The sequence below is a fragment of the Thamnophis sirtalis genome, unplaced genomic scaffold, assembly GCF_051295495.1.
Source record: "Thamnophis sirtalis isolate CommonGarterSnake01/CBP01778 unplaced genomic scaffold, rThaSir2_p1.2 scaffold_4, whole genome shotgun sequence".
Taxonomy (NCBI): Eukaryota; Metazoa; Chordata; class Lepidosauria; order Squamata; family Natricidae; genus Thamnophis; species Thamnophis sirtalis.
The window spans coordinates 137897215-137920592 of NW_028261384.1; the positions used below are offsets into that span (position 1 = coordinate 137897215).

At 45.5% G+C, this 23378-nt stretch overlaps 1 protein-coding gene across 1 annotated transcript in view; it reads right to left on the minus strand.

Moving 5' to 3' along the window:
• Positions 1 to 23378, minus strand: part of MMP14 (matrix metallopeptidase 14) — a 51478-nt gene that overhangs the window by 12581 nt on the left and 15519 nt on the right. The window contains exons 2-5 of the mRNA XM_087714214.1: positions 16084 to 16232; positions 6485 to 6607; positions 2628 to 2935; positions 1336 to 1497 (exon numbers count right to left, since the gene is read on the minus strand). Coding sequence (XP_087570340.1) covers positions 1336 to 1497; positions 2628 to 2935; positions 6485 to 6607; positions 16084 to 16232 — 742 coding nt within the window. The remainder of the gene's footprint in view (positions 1 to 1335; positions 1498 to 2627; positions 2936 to 6484; positions 6608 to 16083; positions 16233 to 23378) is intronic.

Sequence of the window (23378 nt, forward strand, 5' to 3'; positions counted from 1 at the left end):
TCTGGGGAGGGAAGTCTTATTATTTTTGAGGTGTGCAAGAGGTCCCTTAACCTCAGCCCTTGACCCGTGGATCAGCTGATCAAGAGAGAACCAGAAGTTCTGTCTCTGTTTCTGGCACACTCTTGCCAGCCCTAGCATCTCTGGGCCTGCCGTTCTTTTTACTAAGAGTTAGGTAGCTAGGGTTTGCGAGAGCGGCCTTCGCGAGGCCATTCCGCGTGGATGGCAGGTGCATGCGGGGCGGGCATGTTTCCCCCCAGGAAATGGGAGGGACTGACTGCGCATGCTTTTAAATACTTTACGGGAGGGCTTATTTTAGCGTATGCGCTCAAAACCTTGATCGGGCTTATTATCCGGGGAGGTCTTATTTTCGGGGAAACAGAATAGTGAAGGTTCGGTGGCAAGCAAATTTCAGGGTTATTTCCTTTTTCTTTTTTCTGATTTCATACCCCTGGTTTCTTTTTCTTTTTTTTAAATCCTAAACTCTATAGAGCACTGCTTCTCTCCAAAAGAATATCACGATGGTTACCTGCGTATGAATCTATTCCCCACCAACTGGGTGATCTTTTTAGTAGCAATAGCAATAGCAGTTAGACTTATATACCGCTTCACAGGGCTTTCAGCCCTCTCTCAGCGGTTTACAGAGTCAGCATATCGCCCCTAACAACAATCCGGGTCCTCATTTCACCCACCTCGGAAGGATGGAAGGCTGAGTCAACCTTGAGCCGGTGAGATTTGAACAGCTGAACTGCAGAACTGCAGTCAGCTGAAGTAGCCTGCAGTGCTGCATTTAACCACTGCGCCACCTCGGCTCTTTTTTTTATTCACACCTGGTCAACGGATAACATATAGGGGTGGGCTGCTAGGAGTTCGCACCCGTAGCTAACCTCATGGCTGGTTCAGAGAACCTCCAAATCCCACCTCTGGCTGGCCCCGCCCACCCCTGGATGGCACACACCCATAATGCAATGCACGTGCGACATCCCTCCCCCAGCGCTCCCCCTGTGCATGCAGCCCGCTCCTTCTGTGCCATTTGGGGCCTAGCAGGCCTCCCAGAAGCCTCCTGGGAACAAACACGGGGTTGCATGGGGGCCCATCCCGTGCATGCCCTCGTGGCCCGCCCGCCCACCGCATGTTCAGCAGAGACCTGAAAATCAGCTAGCTGGCGGGAGGCACGTGCGCATGCATGGCGATGAGCTGGGGCGACAGTTTGCGTACCCGCATAGAGGGGCACACATGCCATAAGTTTGCCATCACGGGTTTAGGGTTTCCTGCCTGAGCAAAGGGCTAGAGTATAAGACCTCCAAGGTCCTTCCCTACTCAGTTATTCTGTTATACCATAGAGCTGTTGTATCCCCCGCCGGTCATCTTCTGGCAGCTCGAAGTTCTCCGTGTCCATCCACTGGTAGAAAGGAGCCATGATGGCGGAAGGGTCGTTCGAGTGCTCCAACCCTAGTGCGTGACCCAACTCATGGACGGCGACCAGGAAGATGTCATTTCCTGAAAGGCAGAGGGCAGGAAATGAATTGGGGGCCCCAAGGATGCTGTTGAAAATCCCTACCTCATCCTTCAGCTGTTGCAACTTCCCTTGACTGTGGAAAAGAGAGGAACCGCAGAAGAGAGAGATTGCTTCACAGCAAAAATAAGGATTACGTAGCTCAGGGACGTGGAGGTTGGTGTTGTGGTCCGCCAGCAGCCAGCAGAACTGGCAGCAGATTGATGGATTTTTGGATGGATTTTCCTTTCCAACAGGGGTTTTCAAAACATCCTGCCTTGAATGGACTTCTGCCGGCAGTATTTGCTTTGCTTATGAATAGAGCCATCTAAATGTTGTGGCCCACTAGCGGCAAATTCAGACAGTGAGGAGGTTGGGGAGGAACCTGGGCGAGTCCTGGAGTCTGGGGAAGGCTCTGATGAGGTCTCTGCATCAGAGGCAGAGATGGGGCCAGGGCCATCCGACAGTTATCAGCTGCCTTCGGAGTTGGAGATAAGGGGGCAGAACAGCTAGAGCCTGTTCCCAGTGTGCGCATGCACAGAGCTGCCAGGAGAAGGGAACAGCTAAGGAACTAGGGTTGATTTGGGATTAAGGCCATAGATGGACAGTGAATGGCCCCTCCCAGAGGAAATAAAAGAGGAGCGAAAGGGGAGTGGAGTTTGCAGGAGACCATTAGTTTGCTAATTGGTTCATGACTCTCCAAGACTCCTTGCCAAGTTTTGCAGATATCGGCCTGGCAGCTCTCCAAGCCAGATAAGGTCTTCCTTTGAAAGACTTTAACGGGTATAAATGAGCAGAATTTACAGTAAATTAATAAAAGGGGTTTTTGCCGGGACAGGAAGAACAGAGGGTGCCTCTTCTACGGGCATCCCCATTTCTGCCCCCAAAGAGTTTTCACAACAGGGGAGGCCGAAGGGGAACTAAGAATGCAATCGAGGAAGTCTAGAGAAGTGGAAAAGAGAAGTCACGTTCTGCCGGGTCCCGAGCGAGTGAGTAGCGCAGATGGGATTAACCACGGATGGATCACCATCTGTGAGTCACTTGGACAATCTGTCTGGCTTCCCGGTTCCTCCCAGGATCACTGTCTCCATCCCCCCCCTCCATCAAAAGTTGTCCCATAATCCCAGCCTCTCACCGCTGAGGTCATCGTTGCGAGAGGTCCAGGGCTCGGCCGCGTCAAAGTGAGTGTCGCCACCGATGTGGGGCCCCGGGAAGTAGGCATGGGCCAAGAAGCCGCCTTCACCATCGAACGGGGTGCTATCCCCATGGAAGCCATCGGCGAAGAAGATCATGATGTCCGCCTGCGTTTCGCGGCCCTCCCGCACGGACGAGTAAGGCACCTCGCGGAAACGCAGCGGCGTCACCGATTGCCAGACGCGGAAGGCCCGTCGGATCGCAGCAAAGGTGGCCTGTTCGCCGACCTTGGGGGTATAGTTCTGGATGCTACAATAGAGGCGAAAAATATATGAGGTTCTAGAGTCTTACGGTCCTACATTTCTAACCAGGATCTACAAACTGGATTTGCTTCCCGCAACACCGTTTTGTTGTCCTTAACGGAAAGACCAGAGGTGGGTTTCACATAATTTTACCACCGGTTCTCCGTGCACCGAAACTGGTGAGCACATGTGCAGGCTCCATGAGTGTGTGCGGCTTCCGCGCGTGCGCTTTGCTTACACGCACTGCTTGCACGCATGAATACACGAATACCGGTTCATCCTGAATGTTATCTAGGTGTCTCACGAATTCAGCTGCCAGAGATGTCAACTAGCACCCCATAAATTCACAGAAAGAAAGGGGTTTTAGAGATCCTCTAGTCTAACCCCCTGCTCAAGGCAGAAATCCATGCTTCTAAGGTTGTGGCTGCACCACAGCCGAAGGACTTCAGGTTAGCAAACTGCTGTGATGTGTTGGCTAGATTAACCCGCTCACTTTTTTCTCTCGACTCCACAATTTTTTACTTCTCTCCATGTTAAATCAAGGCCTCCCTCTACTCTCGGCTTTATTAATCAATACTCCATCTTATTTAGATACTTTTGACTGTCGCTTTTAACATCATCAGAAGTTAATGAGGAAGATACAGGAAATCTTTCAGGGAATCTGAGAATCTGGACTTTTAACAGTAAGATCTAGCGCGTTGTTTTACTTTAAGATGGGTGGACTTCAACTCCCAGAATTCCCCAGCCAGGAAGTCCAAACTAGGCAACTTTAAGATGGGTGGACTTCCATTCCCAGAACTCCCCAGCCTGGAAGTCCAATCTAGGCAGCTTTAAGATGGGTGGACTTCCACTCCCAGAATTCCCCAGCCAGGAAGTCCAACCTAGGCAACTTTAAGTGGGTGGACTTCCACTCCCAGAATTCCCCAGCCTGGAAGTCCAATCTAAGCAACCTTAAGATGGATGGACTTCAATTCCCAGAATTCCCCAGCCTGGAAGTCCAAACTAGGCAACTTTAAGATGGGTGGACTTCAACTCCCAGAATTCCCCAGCCATGAAGTCCAATCTAGGCAACCTTAAGATGGGTGGACTTCAACTCCCAGAATTCCCCAGCCAGGAAGTCCAATCTAGGCAACTTTAAGATGGGTGGACTTCAATTCCCAGAATTCCCCAGACAGGAAGTCCAATCTAAGCAATCTTAAGATGGGTGGACTTCAATTCCCACAATTCCCCAGCCTGGAAGTCCAATCTAGGCAACTTTAAGATGGGTGGACTTCAACTCCCAGAATTCCCCAGCCATGAAGTCCAATCTAGGCAACCTTAAGATGGTTGGACTTCAACTCCCAGAATTCCCCAGCCAGGAAGTCCAATCTAGGCAACTTTAAGATGGGTGGACTTCAATTCCCAGAATTCCCCAGACAGGAAGTCAACCTAGGCAACTTTAAGATGGGTGGACTTCAACTCCCAGAATTCCTCAGCCAGGAAGTCCAAACTAGGCAACTTTAAGATGGGTGGACTTCCACTCCCAGAATTCTCCAGCCAGGAAGTCCAACCTAGGCAACTTTAAGATGGGTGGACTTCCACTCCCAGAATTCTCCAGCCAGGAAGTCCAACCTAGGCAACTTTAAGATGGGTCGACTTTCACTCCCAGAATTCCCCAGCCAGGAAGTCCAACCTCGGCAACTTTAAGATGGGTGGACTTCAACTCCCAGAATTCCTCAGCCTGGAAGTCCAACCTCGGCAACTTTAAGATGGGTGGACTTCCACTCCCAGAATTCCCCAGCCAGGAAGTCCAATCTAGGCAGCTTTAAGATGGGTGGACTTCAACTCCCAGAATTCCCCAGCCTGGAAGTCCAATCTAGGCAACTTTAAGATGGGTGGACTTCAATTCCCAGAATTCCCCAGCCTGGAAGTCCAATCTAAGCAACCTTAAGATGGGTGGACTTCAATTCCCACAATTCCCCAGCCTGGAAGTCCAATCTAGGCAACTTTAAGATGGGTGGACTTCAATTCCCAGAATTCCCCAGCCAGGAAGTCCAACCTAGGCAACTTTAAGTGGGTGGACTTCCACTCCCAGAATTCCTCAGCCTGGAAGTCAACCTAGGCAACTTTAAGATGGGTGGACTTCAATTCCCAGAATTCCCCAGCCTGGAAGTCCAACCTCGGCAACTTTAAGATGGATGGACTTCAACTCCCAGAATTCCTCAGCCTGGAAGTCCAACCTCGGCAACTTTAAGATGGGTGGACTTCCACTCCCAGAATTCCCCAGCCAGGAAGTCCAACCTAGGCAACTTTAAGATGGGTGGACTTCAACTCCCAGAATTCCTCAGCCTGGAAGTCCAATCTAGGCAACTTTAAGATGGGTCGACTTCCACTCCCAGAATTCCCCTGCTAGGAAGTCCAATCTAGGCAACTTTAAGTGGGTGGAATTCAACTCCCAGAATTCTCCCAGAAGTCCAATCTAAGCAACTTTAAGATGGGTGGACTTCAACTCCCACAATTCCCCAGCCTGGAAGTCCAATCTAGGCAACTTTAAGATGGGTGGACTTCAACTCCCAGAATTCCCCAGCCAGGAAGTCCAATCTAAGCAACTTTAAGATGGGTGGACTTCAATTCCCACAATTCCCCAGCCTGGAAGTCCAATCTAGGCAACTTTAAGATGGGTGGACTTCAACTCCCAGAATTCCCCTGCTAGGAAGTCCAATCTAGGCAACTTTAAGTGGGTGGAATTCAACTCCCAGAATTCTCCCAGAAGTCCAATCTAAGCAATTTTAAGATGGGTGGACTTCAATTCCCAGAATTCCCCAGCCTGGAAGTCCAATCTAGGCAACTTTAAGATGGGTGGACTTCAACTCCCAGAATTCCTCAGCCAGGAAGTCCAACCTCGGCAACTTTAAGATGGGTGGACTTCAACTCCCAGAATTCTCCAGCCAGGAAGTCCAACCTCGGCAACTTTAAGATGGGTGGACTTCAACTCCCAGAATTCCCCTGCTAGGAAGTCCAATCTAGGCAACTTTAAGTGGGTGGAATTCAACTCCCAGAATTCTCCCAGAAGTCCAATCTAAGCAATTTTAAGATGGGTGGACTTCAATTCCCAGAATTCCCCAGCCTGGAAGTCCAATCTAGGCAACTTTAAGATGGGTGGACTTCAACTCCCAGAATTCCTCAGCCAGGAAGTCCAACCTCGGCAACTTTAAGATGGGTGGACTTCAACTCCCAGAATTCTCCAGCCAGGAAGTCCAACCTCGGCAACTTTAAGATGGGTGGACTTCAACTCCCAGAATTCCCCAGCTAGCCTTGCTGGCTGGGGAATTTTGGGAGTGGAAGTCCACCCATCTTAAAGTCACCAAGATTGAGAAACACTGATTGTTTTCTTTCGTAAGGCTTCTAGTCCTCATGTTGTGCCAAAAGGTCACTGGTATTTAAAACAGGAAGGATCTAAAGTTTGCAGAGCGATGAGATTTCAATTAACTCGCGTTCTCCACCCTGTTTCCTAATTTCTTTCTTTCCTGGCCCTTTACAAAGAATTTAACAAACATGACAACAGCTTGCATCTTACCAGAAACTAAGATCCATTTGCTGCCACTTGAAACCTTGGATCGCGTAGCGCCTGCGCCGCACGTTGGCTTTAATTTCCGCTCCAAATTTATCCGGGACGCCACAACGAGGCCTCTTCATAGCCCTAGAAGGAGAGATGCCCCGAAAATTAGAAATTTGCAGGGAGTGGATTCTTGGTTCCCAAAAGGTTCCTTTGCCCCCTTCTAGTCTCATCTTAGGCACTAAAACCAGCTGGCTGATTTGGGGCCAATCGCCAGGAGACAGTGAGTTCTAGTCCCATCTTAACCATGAATACTGTCTGGGTGACTTTGGGCCAATCACCAGGAGGCAGTGAGTTCTAGTCTCATCTTAGCCATGAATACTGTCTGGGTGACTTTGGGCCAATCACCAGGAGACAGTGAGTTCTAGTCTCAACTGAGAGACAAACACTGTCTGGGTGACTTTGGGCCAATCACCAGGAGACAGTGAGTTCTAGTCCCATCTTAGCCATGAATATTGTCTGGGTGACTTTGGGCCAATCACCAGGAGACAGTGAGTTCTAGTCTCATCTTAGCCATGAATACTGTCTGGGTGACTTTAGGCCAATCACCAGGAGACAGTGAGTTCTAGTCCCATCTTAGCCATGAATACTGTCTGGGTGACTTTGGGCCAATCACCAGGAGACAGTGAGTTCTAGTCTCCATTGAGGGACAAACACTGTCTGGGTGACTTTGGGCCAATCACCAGGAGACAGTGAGTTCTAGTCTCATCTTAGCCATGAATACTGTCTGGGTGACTTTAGGCCAATCACCAGGAGACAGTGAGTTCTAGTCCCATCTTACCCATGAATATTGTCTGGGTGACTTTGGGCCAATCACCCGGAGACAGTGAGTTCTAGTCTCCATTGAGGGACAAACACTGTCTGGGTGACTTTGGGCCAATCACCAGGAGACAGTGAGTTCTAGTCTCATCTTAGCCATGAATAATGTCTGGGTGACTTTGGGCCAATCACCAGGAGACAGCGAGTTCTAGTCCCATCTTAGCCATGAATACTGTCTGGGTGACTTTGGGCCAATCACCAGGAGACAGTGAGTTCTAGTCTCATCTTAACCATGAATATTGTCTGGGTGACTTTGGGCCAATCACCAGGAGACAGTGAGTTCTAGTCTCATCTTAGCCATGAATACTGTCTGGGTGACTTTAGGCCAGTCACCAGGAGACAGTGAGTTCTAGTCCCATCTTAGCCATGAATACTGTCTGGGTGACTTTGGGCCAATCACCAGGAGACAGTGAGTTCTAGTCCCATCTTAGCCATGAATACTGTCTGGGTGACTTTAGGCCAATCACCAGGAGACAGTGAGTTCTAGTCCCATCTTAGCCATGAATACTGTCTGGGTGACTTTGGGCCAATCACCAGGAGACAGTGAATTCTAGTCCCATCTTAGCCATGAATACTGTCTGGGTATTCCCAGGAGGCAGTGAGTTCCATATTACATTTAATAAACATATCCTGCTGGAATTCGAATGGGAAACCATCCAGGCAGATCTCCAAGACTGAAGACCACCTGGGCAAGTAGGACAAAAGACATCTTGGAATATCCTTCCCGTTATCGGGAGTCAAGGGACACCATCACTCTAGAGCAAGCGTGTCCAAACCTGGGAACTTTAAGACGCGTGGACTTCAACTCCCAGAATTCCCCAGCCGGCCGGCTGGGGAATTCTGGGAGTTGAAGTCCACGCGTCTTAAAGTTCCCAGGTTTGGACATCTCTGCTCTACAGTCATCGATGACTCTGGAACCCACAAGCGGATTAATTCCCAGCTCACCAGAAGGCTTTAAGTAGTGGGGCTTAATGGCCTAAATTAAGAAATGGGAAGTACTCTGTATTCCCAGGGCTACAACAAAACCTGTGGTTTAGCTGCACGAATGTGACTCTCCTTCCTACCCCTAAGGCAATGGGGGTCTAATTGAAGTGGCGGGCTGTGGAAATAGATTGGGGGGTGGGGGGTGTTTAGGTCTACAGCAATAGCAATAGCAGTAGACTTATATACCGCTTCATAGGGCTTTCAGCCCTCTCTAAGCGGTTTACAGAGAGTCAGCATATTGCCCCCAACAATCTGGGTCCTCATTTTACCCACCTCGGAAGGATGGAAGGCTGAGTCAACCCTGAGCCGGTGAGATTTGAACCGCTGAACTGCTGATCTAGCAGTAGCCTGCAGTGCTGCATTTAACCACTGCGCCACCTTGGAGAACCACGATAGAGATATGAGCATAAGGTGGTTGATGGACAGACAGGCCTACAGAGTAAGATTTCTCAAGCTTAGCAAGTTTAAGAAGGGGGGAGGAGAGGGGGAGGGGGAGGATAGGGAAGGGAGGAAGGCAGAAAGAAAAGAAAGAAAGAAAGAAAGAAAGAAAGAAAGAAAGAGAAAAAAAGAAGGAGGGGAGAAGAAAGAAAGAAAGAAAAAGAAAGAAAGAAAAGGGAGGAAGGGAGAGAAGAAAGAAAGAAAGAAAGAAGGAAAGAGGGAGGGAAGAAATAAAGAGAAAGAAAAAAGGGAGGGAGGAAAGAAAGAAGAGGGGGAGAGAAGAGAAAGAGAAAAAAAGAAAAAGAAAGGGAAGAAAGAAAGAAAGAAAGAAAGAAGGAAAGGGAGGAAGGTAAGGAAGAAAAAAAAGATAGAAGGAAGGAGAGAAGAAAGAAAGAGAAAGAAAGAGAAAGAAAGAAGGAAGGTGGGAAGAGAAAGAAAAAGAAAGAAAGAAAAAGAAAAGAGAGGGAGAGAAGAAAGAAAGAAAGATAGAAAGAGAAGGAAAGGAAGGAAGGGAAGAAGGAAGGAAAGAAATAGGGAGGGAGAAGAAAGAAAGAAAGAAAGGGAAGGAGGGAGAGAGAGAGGAAAGAAAGAAGAGGGAGAGAAGAGAGAAAGATAAAAAAGAAAAAGAAAGGGAAGAAAGAACAGAAAGAAAGGGAGGGAAGGAAGAAAGAAAAGATAAAGGGAAGGAGAGAAGAAAAAAAGGGAAGGTGGGAAGAGAAAAAGAAAGAAAGAAAAAGAAAAGAGGGAGAGAAGAAAGAAAGAGAAAAAAGGAAGGAAAGAAAGAAATAGGGAGGGAGAAGAAAGAAAGGGAGGAAAGAAAGAAAGAAGAGGGGGGAGAGAGAGAAAAATAAAAAAGAAAGGGAAGAAAGAAAGAAAGGAGAGGGAGGGAGAGAAGAAAGAAAGAGGGAAGGTGGGAAGAGAAAGGAAAAGAAAGAAAAAGAAAAGAGAGGGAGATAAGAAAGAAAGGAAGAGGGAGGGAAGAAAAAGAAGGAAGGAAAGAAAGAGGGAGGGAGAAGAAAGAAAGAAGGAAAGAATCGCTCCCAAGAAAATTGCATAGCTTTTCTTCAGGAACTCAGAGCAATGGAAAAAAATGCCTAATTTATCCTGGATAAATTCCATTGATCATATACCACCCTCTCCAAATTTTCTTGGTCTTGTTTCGGCATCTCTTAATTCCAATGTCAGGTTTGGCCATTCTCTGACCCCGGAATATTTTCTCGCCTGAAACGCCAGAAACTGTCAACGTAGCGAAGTCTCTCTTCCCCTCTGCACTCTTTTTTCTGCGTCTATTTCTAAATTACGAAACCTGCAAGGGATCGACAGGGTTCCTTCCTCCTAAAAGTGCCATGGACGCAAATAGAACCACAAATAAATAATGACCTAACTGATTTCTAAACAGACACACATAACCACAGAGTAAAGTCCCGAAGGAAGCTTTCCCAAACTACTAGGTATAAACCTACATATAAACCTGCAGTTTGATCCTGACCGGCTCAAGGTTGACTCAGCCTTCCATCCTTCCTCCCGAGTTCGGTAAAATGAGGACCCAGATTGTTGGGGGCAAGAGGCTGACGGTAAACCGCTTAGAGTGGGCTGTAAAGCAGTATATAACTCTTAACTGCTATTGTTGTCCTTTCCACTCATTGCCGACTGTCAGCAGTTCTTGACCGGCTCAAGGATGACTCAACCTTCCATCCTTCCAGGTGGTTAAAATGAGACCCAGATTGTTGGGGGCAAGAGGCTGACTGTAAACCGCTTAGAGTGGGCTGTAAAGCAGTATATAACTCTTAACTGCTATTGTTATCCTATCCACTCATTGCCGACTGTCAGCAGTTCGATTCTGACTGGCTCAAGGATGACTCAACCTTCCATCCTTCCAGGTGGTTAAAATGAGACCCAGATTGTTGGGGGCAAGAGGCTGACTGTAAACCGCTTATAGTGGGCTGTAAAGCAGTATATAACTCTTAACTGCTATTGTTATCCTATCCACTCATTGCCGACTGTCAGCAGTTCGATCCTGACCGGCTCAAGGATGACTCAGCCTTCCATCCTTCCAGTTGGTTAAAATGAGACCCAGATTGTTGGGGGCAAGAGGCTGACTGTAAACAGAGTGGGCTGTAAAGCAGTATATAACTCTTAACTGCTATTGTTATCCTATCCACTCATTGCCGACTGTCAGCAGTTCGATCCTGACCAGCTCAAGGATGAACTCAACCTTCCATCCTTCCAAAATAGACAGATAAGCAAACTGGAAAGAGAGAGAGAAAGAAACAAAGAACGAAAGAAGATAGACAGACAGAGATAAACAAATGGACACAGACAGACAGCAAAATGGAGGGAGAGAGAAAGAGAGAGGGAGAGAGAGAGAGGGAGAGGGAGAGAGGGAGAAAGAAAGAGAGAGGAGACAGAGAGAGAGAGAAAGAAAAAGGAAGAAAGATACAAAAATAGCAAAATAGACAGATAAGCAAACTAGAAAGAGAGAGAGAAAGAAACAAAGAACGAAAGAAGATAGACAGAGATAGACAAATGGAGACAGACAGCAAAATGGGGGGAGAGGGAGAGAGAGGGAGAGAACAAAATGGAGATACAGATTAGACAGACAGACAAACAGCCATACGGTATAAAAACTAACCCATAATTTCTTCACATTGGCAAGTTAACTTGTCTGGGAGTTAGAGCCCAGGCCTCTCTAAATTGCTAACACGGAGAAACATCAGCAAAATTCCGTGCGATCCAAAACTTTGCATCCAACAGTTTAAAAATAAATAAAATAAACCACTTTCATCCTCATCCCGAATATTTCTTCTGCAGGCCGAATGAAACAAAATGGCCACCGCTCCGACAGCCTACATCACAACGAAGCCTTTTCCCCCCCCTCCTCCTCCTGGCCAAAAGGCACTGAATAATTTTTTGCGAGGTTCAGCGACGGTCACCCCTTCGGCCCGTTCACACACACCGCAACGCCGTTGACTAATCCCAAACCGTCGTCCCCTGTCTGAAGCTGCTCCCAAGTTTCTTTCCAATCCCCCCTCTCCTTTGCCAGGTTCTTGTGGTGGGGCGTCCCACTGGTTAACTCCAACCACACCAGATGCTTGGCGCTTTGTAGGCTGGCCAAGGGCCACCCCAACACAGGATGCCCTGTAGCCACGCTGCCCACTCGCCAAAGCTGGGACTTCACATCTGGTTCCCCTCCCTCGACACACACAACCACAGGCCTGTCCTTCCTCCCCCCCCCCCAAGTGACATCATCCGAGGCGGTTTCGTAAGGTCTTCTCCTGACTGCCAAGCCTTGTGGGAAGCCTTGGAGAACGTCTTGGGGGGGGGGGGGAATAAAAGATGAGTTCTGGGTTTAGCAATAGCAATAGCAGTTAGACTTATATACCGCTTCATAGGGCTTCCAGCCCTCTCTAAGCGGTTTACAGAGTCAGCATATCGCCCCCAACAACAATCCGGGTCCTCATTTTACCCACCTCGGAAGGATGGAAGGCTGAGTCAACCTGGAGCCGGTGAGATTTGAACAGCCGAACTGCAGAACTGCAGCCAGCTGAAGTAGCCTGCAGTGCTGCATTTAACCACTGCGCCACCTCGTTTCATGCCCCCTTTTTCCACCAAGGGTGTTTCTCTCGATTGGATCGAAGCAGGGAGTGGGTTGCTCCCGGCATGACGGCCGGTGCGGTGGGGGCAAAAATTTTGCCCGCGCACTCGCTTCCCTCGCGCAAAATGATACAAAAAAGGGGGGGAAAGGGTGTAAGTGGGATTGTGATGGTCGGCCCCGTAGGGGAACCGGTTCCGGGGCGTGGCAGGCCTGGGTCTCTGCCTATTCCAGTGACTTGGGCCGCCAAACAACGACCGGTTCAGTTGAACCGGTGCGAACCGGTAGGAACCCACCTCTGGATCGAAGCCACGATGGATAAGCTTGCGTTCCGATTCACACTTCTTTCCAAACCAGCATCTTCCTTTTACAAGAGTTTCCCTATCTTAACTCATGCTTGAGGAGCAGTTGGTGCTCTCTCTGAAGCTTGGTTGTTTTCTTGAAGATGTCTCATGACCCAACTAGGGAATAGCATCAGTGTTAGAAGAGAGTGGAGTTTGGGGACTGGAAGAGGAAGAGGAAGACTGATGGATCCTTGTATTCAGACCGAGGCTTCCCGAAAGCATGAAGCAAACTCCTGGTCCCGACAAAAAACCCTTTTATTAATTGACTGTGAATTCTGCTCCTTCACATCCAGCAAAGTCTTTCGAGGGAGGATTTACAGTCACCGACCTTATCTAGCTTGGAGAGCTGCCAGGCCGAGATCTGCAAAACCTGGCAAGGAGTCTCGGAGAGTCACGAGCCAATGAAGCGAACTCCTGCAAACTCCACTCCCCTTTCGCTCCTCTTTTATTTCCTCTGGGAGGGGCCATTCATTGTCCATTTGTGGCCTTACCCCCAAGTCGACCCCTCTTCTTTAGCTCTTCCCTTTGGCTGGCAACTCTGCGCATGCGCACACTGGGAACAGGCTCCAGCTGTTCGTCTGCCTCACTGACGTCGGTGCTAGAAGAGATCGGGGTTTGCGAAGTGGAGGAGGAGGAGGAGGAGGAGGAGGAGACGGACTGATGCATCCTTGGTGTTCTCTGAGCTTGGTGGTTTTATCACAGACATTTCATGACCCCACTATGTAACATCATCAATGCTAGGGAACAAAATAAATGACGTCATCAAGAGCACTCATGATGTTACCTAGTTTGGGTCATTGCAATTGCAGGCTACCTCTGCCTGCTGCCAGCAATTCGATTCTGACCGGCTCAAGGTTGACTAAGCCTTCCACCCTTTTGAGGTTGGTAAAAGGAGGACCCAGATCACTGGGGCAAGATGCTGACTCTATAAACTGCTTAGAGAGGCCTGTAAATCCTGTAAAGTGGTATGTAAGTCTAAGTGCTATTACAATTGCAGGCTAACTCTGCCTACTGCCAGCAGTTCGATCCTGGCCAGCTCAAGTTTTGACTCAACCTTCCGAGGTTAGTAAAACGGGGACTCAGGATTGTTGGGGGCAAGATGCTGACTATAAACCACTTAAGAAAGGGCTGTAAAGCACAATATAAGTCTAAGGGCTATTGCAATTGCAGGCTAACTCTGCCTACTGCCAGCAGTTCGATCCTGGCCAGCTCAAGTTTTGACTCAACCTTCCGAGGTTAGTAAAACGGGGACTCAGGATTGTTGGGGGCAAGATGCTGAGTATAAACCACTTAAGAAAGGGCTGTAAAGCACTGTAAAGCGGCATATAAGTCTAACGGCTATTGCAACTGCAGGCTAACTCTGCCTACTGCCAGCAGTTCAATCCTGGCCAGCTCAAGTTTGACTCAACCTTCTGAGGTTAGTAAAACGAGGACTCAGGATTGTTGGGGACAAGATGCTGACTATAAACCACTTAAGAAAGGGCTGTAAAGCACCGTAAAGCGGCATATAAGTCTAAGGGCTATTGCAATTTCAGGCTAACTCTGCCTACTGCCAGCAGTTCAATCCTGGCCAGCTCAAGTTTGATTCAACCTTCCGAGGTTAGTAAAACGGGGACTCAGGACTGTTGGGGACAAGATGCTGACTATAAACCACTTAAGAAAGGGTTGTAAAGCACTGTAAAGCAGCATATAAGTCTAAGGGCTATTGCAACTGCAGGCTAACTCTGCCTACTGCCAGCAGTTCGATCCTGGCCAGTTCAAGTTTTGACTCAACCTTCCGAGGTTAGTAAAACGAGGACTCAGGATTGTTGGGGGCAAGATGCTGACTATAAACCACTTAAGAAAGGGCTGTAAAGCACAATATAAGTCTAAGGGCTATTGCAACTGCAGGCTAACTCTGCCTACTGCCAGCAGTTCGATCCTGGCCAGCTCAAGTTTGACTCAACCTTCCGAGGTTAGTAAAACGAGGACTCAGGATTGTTGGGGGCAAGATGCTGAGTATAAACCACTTAAGAAAGGGCTGTAAAGCACAATATAAGTCTAAGGGCTATTGCAATTGCAGGCTAACTCTGCCTACTGCCAGCAGTTCGATCCTGGCCAGCTCAAGTTTGAATTAACCTTCTGAGGTTAGTAAAACGAGGACTCAGGATTGTTGGGGACAAGATGCTGACTATAAACCACTTAAGAAAGGGCCGTAAAGCACTGTAAAGCAGCATATAAGTCTAAGGGCTATTGCAATTGCAGGCTAACTCTGCCTACTGCCAGCAGTTCGATCCTGGCCAGCTCAAGTTTTGACTCAACCTTCCGAGGTTAGTAAAACGAGGACTCAGGATTGTTGGGGACAAGATGCTGAGTATAAACCACTTAAGAAAGGGCTGTAAAGCACAATATAAGTCTAAGGGCTACTGCAACTGCAGGCTAACTCTGCCTACTGCCAGCAGTTCGATCCTGGCCAGCTCAAGTTTGACTCAACCTTCCGAGGTTAGTAAAACGAGGACTCAGGATTGTTGGGGACAAGATGCTGAGTATAAACCACTTAAGAAAGGGCTGTAAAGCACAATATAAGTCTAAGGGCTATTGCAACTGCAGGCTAACTCTGCCTACTGCCAGCAGTTCGATCCTGGCCAGCTCAAGTTTTGACTCAACCTTCCAGGGTTAGTAAAACGAGGACTCAGGATTGTTGGGGGCAAGATGCTGAGTATAAACCACTTAAGAAAGGGCTGTAAAGCACAATATAAGTCTAACGGCTATTGCAACTGCAGGCTAACTCTGCCTACTGCCAGCAGTTCGATCCCGGCCAGCTCAAGTTTGACTCAACCTTCCGAGGTTAGTAAAACGAGGACTCAGGATTGTTGGGGACAAGATGCTGACTATAAACCACTTAAGAAAGGGCTGTAAAGCACAATATAAGTCTAAGGGCTATTGCAACTGCAGGCTAACTCTGCCTACTGCCAGCAGTTCGATCCTGGCCAGCTCAAGTTTGACTCAACCTTCCGAGGTTAGTAAAACGGGGACTCAGGATTGTTGGGGGCAAGATGCTGACTCTATAAACCGCTTAAGAGAGAGCTGTAAAGCACTGTAAAGTGGTATATAAGTCTAAGTGCTAGTCAGGAAAGAGAAGGAGCAATGATCCTGATTTTGGGTCAAGGCCTACAGTTGCGTCTTACAAAAATCCTGCAATTTTTTTTTTTTGATCTTTCCAGCACCGCTTGGCAAGCAATCCATTAACAATATCCCAATTCATCGTGGGTTCAAACACACACACACACACACACACACACACACACACACCGGAGTTCAAAAAGTACATGTTTGTAAGAAGAGAATCCGGTGAAAGGTGAATTACTCCTGAGCGCAGAAGGAGAAAAAACAAGGCCACTCACGTCATAGTCTCGCTGTCGGCTGTGCCCGTCACTCGAAGTCCGTAGAAACGCTGCATGGCAGCGATGGCGGCCGACACCGACTGGGGAGAACGCTGGGTGTGGGTGCGAAGGTTGCCCGGGGGCAGGTACCCATATTGTTGCAGCCAGGCCTGGTGGGGAAAATCAAAAACGGGGAGCATGAAAACAAAAAATCGAAACTCAAAGCCATCCGAAGAGTAGATTCAAGGATATAAAAAATGCAATGTCAATTATACCATCTATTCCATGTATTAAATACTCTGTTTCTCCTCTGTCCCTTAATTCCATTATTAATTTATCCATTTCTGCGCATTCTATCACCTTCTTAATGATCTCTGCGTTTGAGGGGACATTTTGCTGGGTTCCAGTTTGGGTCGAATGAAATTCTGGCTGCGATAGTTATGTGGAGCATAATATATTGAATTTCTTTACATATTTCCTTTTATTATTCCCAGAAGTGACAGCGAATAAGGAATAGAATAGAGTAGAATAGAATAGAATAGAATAGAATAGAATAGAATAAGGAATAGAGTAGAGTAGAATAAAAATAGAGTAGAGTAGAATAGAATAGAATAAAATAGAATAGAATAGGGAATAGAATAGAGTAGAATAAGGAATAGAATAGAGAAGAGTAGAGTAGAGTAGAATAAGGAATAGAGTAGAATAGAATAGAATAGAATAAGGAATAGAATAGAGTAGAGTAGAATAAGGAATAGAATAGAGTTGAGTAGAATAAGGAATAGAATAGAGTTGAGTAAAGTAGAGTGGAATAGAATAAGGAATAGAATAGAGTAGAGTAGAATAAGGAATAGAATAGAGAAGAGTAGAGTAGAATAAGGAATAGAATAGAGTAGAGTAGAATAAGGAATAGAATAGAGTTGAGTAAAGTAGAGTGGAATAGAATAGAATAAGGAATAGAATAGAATAGAGTAGAATAAAGAATAGTAGAGTAGAATAGAATAGAATAAGGAATAGAATAGAGTAGAGTAGAATAAGGAATAGAATAGAATAGGGAATAGAATAGAGTAGAATAAGGAATAGAATAGAGAAGAGTAAAGTAGAATAGAATAAGGAATAGAGTAGAATAGAATAAGGAATAGAATAGAGTAGAGTAGAATAAGGAATAGAATAGAGTTGAGTAGAATAAGGAATAGAATAGAGTTAAGTAGAGTGGAATAGAATAGAATAAGGAATAGAATAGAGTAGAGTAGAATAAGGAATAGAATAGAGTTGAATAAAGTAGAATGGAATAGAATAGAATAAGGAATAGAATAGAGTAGAATAGAATAGAATAAGGAATAGTAGAGTAGAATAGAATAGAATAAGGAATAGAATAGAGTAGAGTAGAGTAGAATAAAGAATAGTAGAGTAGAATAGAATAGAATAAGGAATAGAATAGAGTTGAGTAGAATAAGGAATAGAATAGAGTTGAGTAAAGTAGAGTGGAATAGAATAGAATAAGGAATAGAATAGAGTAGAGTAGAATAGAATAGAATAAGGAATAGAATAGAGTAGAGTAGAATAAGGAATAGAATAGAATAGAATAGAATAGAGCCCATTTTTGGCTAGATATAATTATAATATAATTATATAATTGGCTAGAAAAGAGATGTAAAATTACTGCATAACGAATACATAGAAAGTATAACAAAAGGAAATGGCATGTATTTGAAAAGTAACAGAGATGTAAACGTTGCATCTATAATAAAAATAAGTAACTATGAAATAAGGGGGTATATGTTGAAAGCAATAGGCCTTAGAATGGAAGATTTGAAATGAGAAAGAAAGAAAAAATACTGATAACGGAGAGCTGTAAAAGTGTAACTGGGGTTTTAGTGTTTAAAAAATGTGGAATAAAAATAATTTTTTTAACAAAAAAAATGGAATGCCATGAAAGAAATTTAGAAAGTCCTTGATTTACGACCGGCTGCTGAGCGACCACTTAAAGTTACAACCGCCCCCCCCAAAAAAACAGATTTGAGGTTCTGAGTTCTATTGCTCCTCTTCTTCCAGCGATTGTGGGACGTATCATAAGTCCTCAGCAAATGTCTCACAGTGACGACCACGATTTAGGATATTTTGCCAAAAAAAACAAACCTCAACCAACCACTCTATAGCCAACAATCATTTCACTTAACGACCGTCACAAATAAAGGGTCGTAAAATGGATCACAGTCCTTCAAGGAAGGGGCGCGCTCGACGGCTTTCACGACGTACGACCCAAATTGCAGATTCGGTTACGGTCGTAAACTCGAGGACTGCTTGCCGAGAAACGAAAGCTATTTTGGTTTAGTAGCTAAAGGGCCGAATTGAAAAGCAGGACTCTTAAGGAGCTATTGAGCTATGAACTGTATCAGATCCTAATTCCTGTTTAATCTAATCAATGATCGACTGCAAATTAGTTTAATCCGACGAGGAACTTCTACAAAGAACTGAAATTATTTAAATCTTTCCCTCCTGCTCCAAACCTGGTTCATTTCTGCCAACAGTCACTTTGTTCTGTGGCCCTGTAGCTCCCAAACCAACCAGAGAATAGAACAGAGTAGAGTAGAGTAGAGTAGAGTAGAGTAGAGTAGAGTAGAGTAGAGTAGAGTAGAGTAGAGTAGAGTAGAGTAGAGTAGAATAGAATAGAATAGAATAGAATAGAATAAGAAGAACTTAACAGAACAGAAGAATGGAATGGAATGAAATGGAATAGAAAAATGATGGGATGGGATGGAATAGAATAGAATAGAATAAAATAGAATAGAATATGGAATTGAATTGAATTGAATAGAAAATGGAATGAAATAGAGAAGTATAGAATATAGAATAGAATAGAATAGAGGAGAGCAGAGGAGAGCACAGCAGAATAAATATATGGAATGGAAAGGAAAATTAGAATGGAATGAAATAGAATAGAATATAGGGAATATAGAATAGAATAAATATATGGAATGGAATGTAAAAGAAAATTAGAATCGAATGGAGTGGAGTGGAATGGAATAGAATAGAGGAGAGCAGAGCAGAGGAGAGCACAGCAGAATAAATATATGGAATGGAAAGGAAAGGAAAATTAGAATGGAATGGAATAGAATAGAATATAGGGAATATAGAATAGAACAGAACAGAATAGAATAGAATAAATATATGGAATAGAATGTAAAGGAAAATTAGAATCAAGTGGAGTGGAGTAGAATAGAATAGAATAGAATAGATATATGGAATGTAATGTAAAGGAAAATTAGAATCAAATGGAGTGGAGTGGAGTGGAGTGGAATGGAATAGAATAGAATAGAATAGAATATAGGGAAAATAGAATAGAGTAGAGTAGAATAGAATTCTTTATTGACCAAGGGTGATTGGCCACACAGCAAATTTGTCTCCGGTGCATAAACTCTCAGTGTACATACAAACAACAAGGTGATGGGCCATAGATCATAAATAATAAGTTACAATCATTATTCATAAGATACAAACAAGTGATAAGTCATTAGATACCAATAGGAGAAAGTAGTAGGAGTGTCTTACCCCCCACAGTATTTGTCTCCAGAGAGTAAGTCATCTGCCTACCAAGTTTGTTTGAAATTGCTTGAGGCGTTCCAGAGTTATGCTGGAACGTACGTACGTACGTACGTACATACATACATACATAGGTAGGTCTTTGGTTATTTGGGTTTTCTCCCGCGTAAAATTGGAGGTGTCTTGGCGACGTTTCAACGAAGTCTCATTCGTCATCTTCAGGCTTCGTGCTTCCGGGAGCTTGCTTCGTGGAAGCACGAAGCCTGAAGATGACGAATGAGACTTCGTCGAAACGTCGCCAAGACACCTCCAATTTTACGCAGGAGAAAACCCGAATAACCAAAGATCTACATATTAACAGCCGCGAAAACCTCAGAAAACATACATACATACATACATACATACATACATGCATACATACATAAAAAGCCATTTTTATATAGATAGAAGATGATAGAAGAAGAAGAAGATTCAAAGGCACTGAGAAAAAGTGACTTATAACCACTGCCAACATCCCCCATGGTCATTGCCATTGAAATTTGGATGCCTAGCAACTGGTTCATATTTACGACGGTCAGGTCACCAAGTCTCGGAATCAGGTGATTACTTTTCGCGGCCTTCCGACAAACAATGGGGGAAACAGCTTCCCTTAACAACCGTGTTCCTCACATAACAACCGCAGGGATTCGCTGAACCCCCCATGGCAAAGAAAGGCCGTGCTTTCGAACTGCTAGGTTGGCAGTAGCTGGGGCAAGTCATGGGAGCTCACTCTGTTACGCGGCACTAGGGATTCGAACCGCTGAACTGCCGGACCTTTCCGATTGACAGGTTCAGCATCTTGGCCACTGAGCCGCCGTTTCTTAGCAGAAACCTATTAGCAGCCCTTCTTCGTGCTGGATGACCCCAGCAGCTGTCCAGGGCTGCCAACCATCGGTGCCAACTCTGCGGACTGGAGTCGGGTTCAAACGGTTTAATCAGACGCGAGCCACAGAATTATAGGCTTAAAAAAAAAAAAAAATGTTCAGCCAAGCTTGCATCTTGCAAAATGTCTATCTTATTTCTGCCCTCCCCAACCAAAGTCCCCAAAATCACGCCACAACTTCCCGACACTCACAAAATTAACCGAAACCAACGGTTGCACCCAAACTGTGACGTGTTTTGCATGCGGGCTGGGGGAATTTTGAGAGGTGGAAGTCCACCGTGCTTAAAGCTGTTGAGATTGGCAAACCCTGCAGCAGAAGTAGAGGAGTGAATTCCAGGATTGTGTTAAGGGTGTGACGTGCGTGTGGCAGGGTCAGAGAACGACAACTTCAAACCCTGTTTCCTGCCCGGTTACGCAAAAATTTAGAACATTTCTTCCCCTTCGCAGGCTCCCACGGAGGAAGCAACGGATCACGCAAATCAGATATCCATGAAGTACCACCACATATGTAGATAGTGTCCTTCAATTGTGCCTCAACTCCTGATAAGTTTGTAGCCGTATCCATGTCGTTTTCTTGCAATCACCCAAAAGCAAGTTTCCAGGAAATCTTTTTGATTCCTCAGACTTGCTCCCAAACATGGATCGTCCAAATAGCAATCGGATTTGGCCATGTTTAACTTCTAAGAGCTCACGCAAAGCCAGCTAGATGCTACCAAAAATTGGATCTAAATCAGTGGTTCTCAACCTTCCCAATGCCGCGACCCTTGGTTCCACCACAAAACCACGGACGACAAAATCGCGGTCGACGAAAGCGTGTATGTGACGTCATCACAGCGCGACGAAAAAGATCGAAAAATGTAAAAATAAAGCGAAAACCTTACCCTAACCCCCCCAAACCTAACCCTAAACCTAACCCTAAACCTAACCCTAAACCTAACCCTTAACCTAACGGAAAACCTAACGCTAACCCTTAACCTAACGCTAAACGTAACGCTAACGCTCTAACCCTAACCCTAACCCTTAACCTAACCCTAACCCTAACCCTTACCTTTATGTGAATCGGCTTGCTGTAATTTAATTTTTCGATCTTTTTCGTCGCGCTGTGATGACGTCACATACGCGCTTTCGTCGACCGCGCTTTTGTGGAACGCGGTTTTGACGGGTCACACGACCCTTTAATACAGTTCCTCATGTTGTGGTGACCCCCAACCACAAAATTGGTGTCTCGGTTCCTAAGACCAACGAAATTACGTGTTTTCCGATGGTTTTAGCGACCCCCGTGAAAGGGTCGTTCGACACCCCCCCAAAGGGGTCCTGACCCACAGGTTGAGAACCACTGATCTAAATGCATACTTTGATCAAGAGGATTTTAAAGATCAATGTTCAGATGAAGCTGGAATTTTATTTTTTAGGATGAAAGGAAAAAGATTATTTTAATATATGACTGCCAGGTGAGATGATTACCTGGACAGAGATAAAAAAAGATTGGACATCAGTATTATGGAGGAACGGCTGGTGAAGTTGACAATTAGGCATTAATTCTTTGAAATGGATAAATTGTCTTTCCAGATCAGGAAAGAAGAAGACAAATATCTGCATTTATGGGTGACTGGAAACCTCTAATAGATTTTTTTTGGCGTAACAATCCATAAATACAGGAATTTGAGATTTGTGCGTTGATCGATCCAACAGGACAGATTGCAGATTTAAGTGTAATACAGGTAGTCCTCACTTTATGACCTTTTTCTTTAGTCGCCACTCAAACGACAACAGCACTTTAAAAAGGGACACCACCGTTTTTCGCACTTACGATCATTTCAGGATTCCCAGAGTCATGGGATCAAAACTCAAGATGCTTGGCAACTGGCATGTACTTCGGACGGTTGTCGTGTCTCGGGGTCATTGCGACCTTTTGACGAGCAAAGTCCATGGGGAAGTTAGATCTGCTTAATGACCGTGTGACTAACTTAACAACGGCAGGGATTAGCTGAACAATTGGGGCAGGGAAGGTCGTAAAAAGGGGGAAAACTCACTTTACAACGTGGCTAAGCTGTGGAAATTTTGGGCTGTCGTGGTCGTAAATCGAGGATTACCTCTTCGTTGTAACTTTAGACCGAGAGAGGTTAAAATATATTTATAATGTGCTTTGAAAAATCCTGGAAGTCACCTCTTGGTAACTTTTCTCCTTCTTTTCTATTTTTCCCCCCAACTTTCTTTTCTTACCTTCTCTTTTCTTTTTCTTTTTACTTCTTTTCTTTATTCGTTTACTAGCTGATAACCTGGAGTTGCTTGGGTATGTATTTATAGGGGGAAAATATCCGGACCAAACGTAATTTCTAATGTTGGATTGTCCCCCTTATTAAAGGGAGCCGCTTGTGGGATACTGTGAAGCTGTTACCATGGCAACTCCACTGTGCGGCACAGTAGAAGCCATTTTAAGGCACAACAGGCTGTATCTTAACAGAACACAGCCCGAGGGGGGTTAGAGGTGTCTCCCCCCCCCCCCAGCATTTGTCTCCAGAGAGTAAGTCATCTGTGTACCAAGTTTGGTTGAAATTGCTCAAAGCTGGAACATCCACACATCCACGAGCCATTTATTTATATATAGATAGATTTAGATTTTAAGGTTTGTCCTCGTTTTTAATCGTCTTGTTTGAAAAACTTTTAAGAAAAAATTATAGAGAACCGGCAGACAGGCACGAAGAGACACTTCTTTCTGGATACTCAAGTCTGGCATTATAGTTAATCCGCAGTCTGATCCAGCCATCTCTTCGTGTTTCTACCTCCACCTGGCTCTTGCGAACGCTGCTTTCCATCCACACCAGTGATTATCTATCCCTGCTGATGCATCATT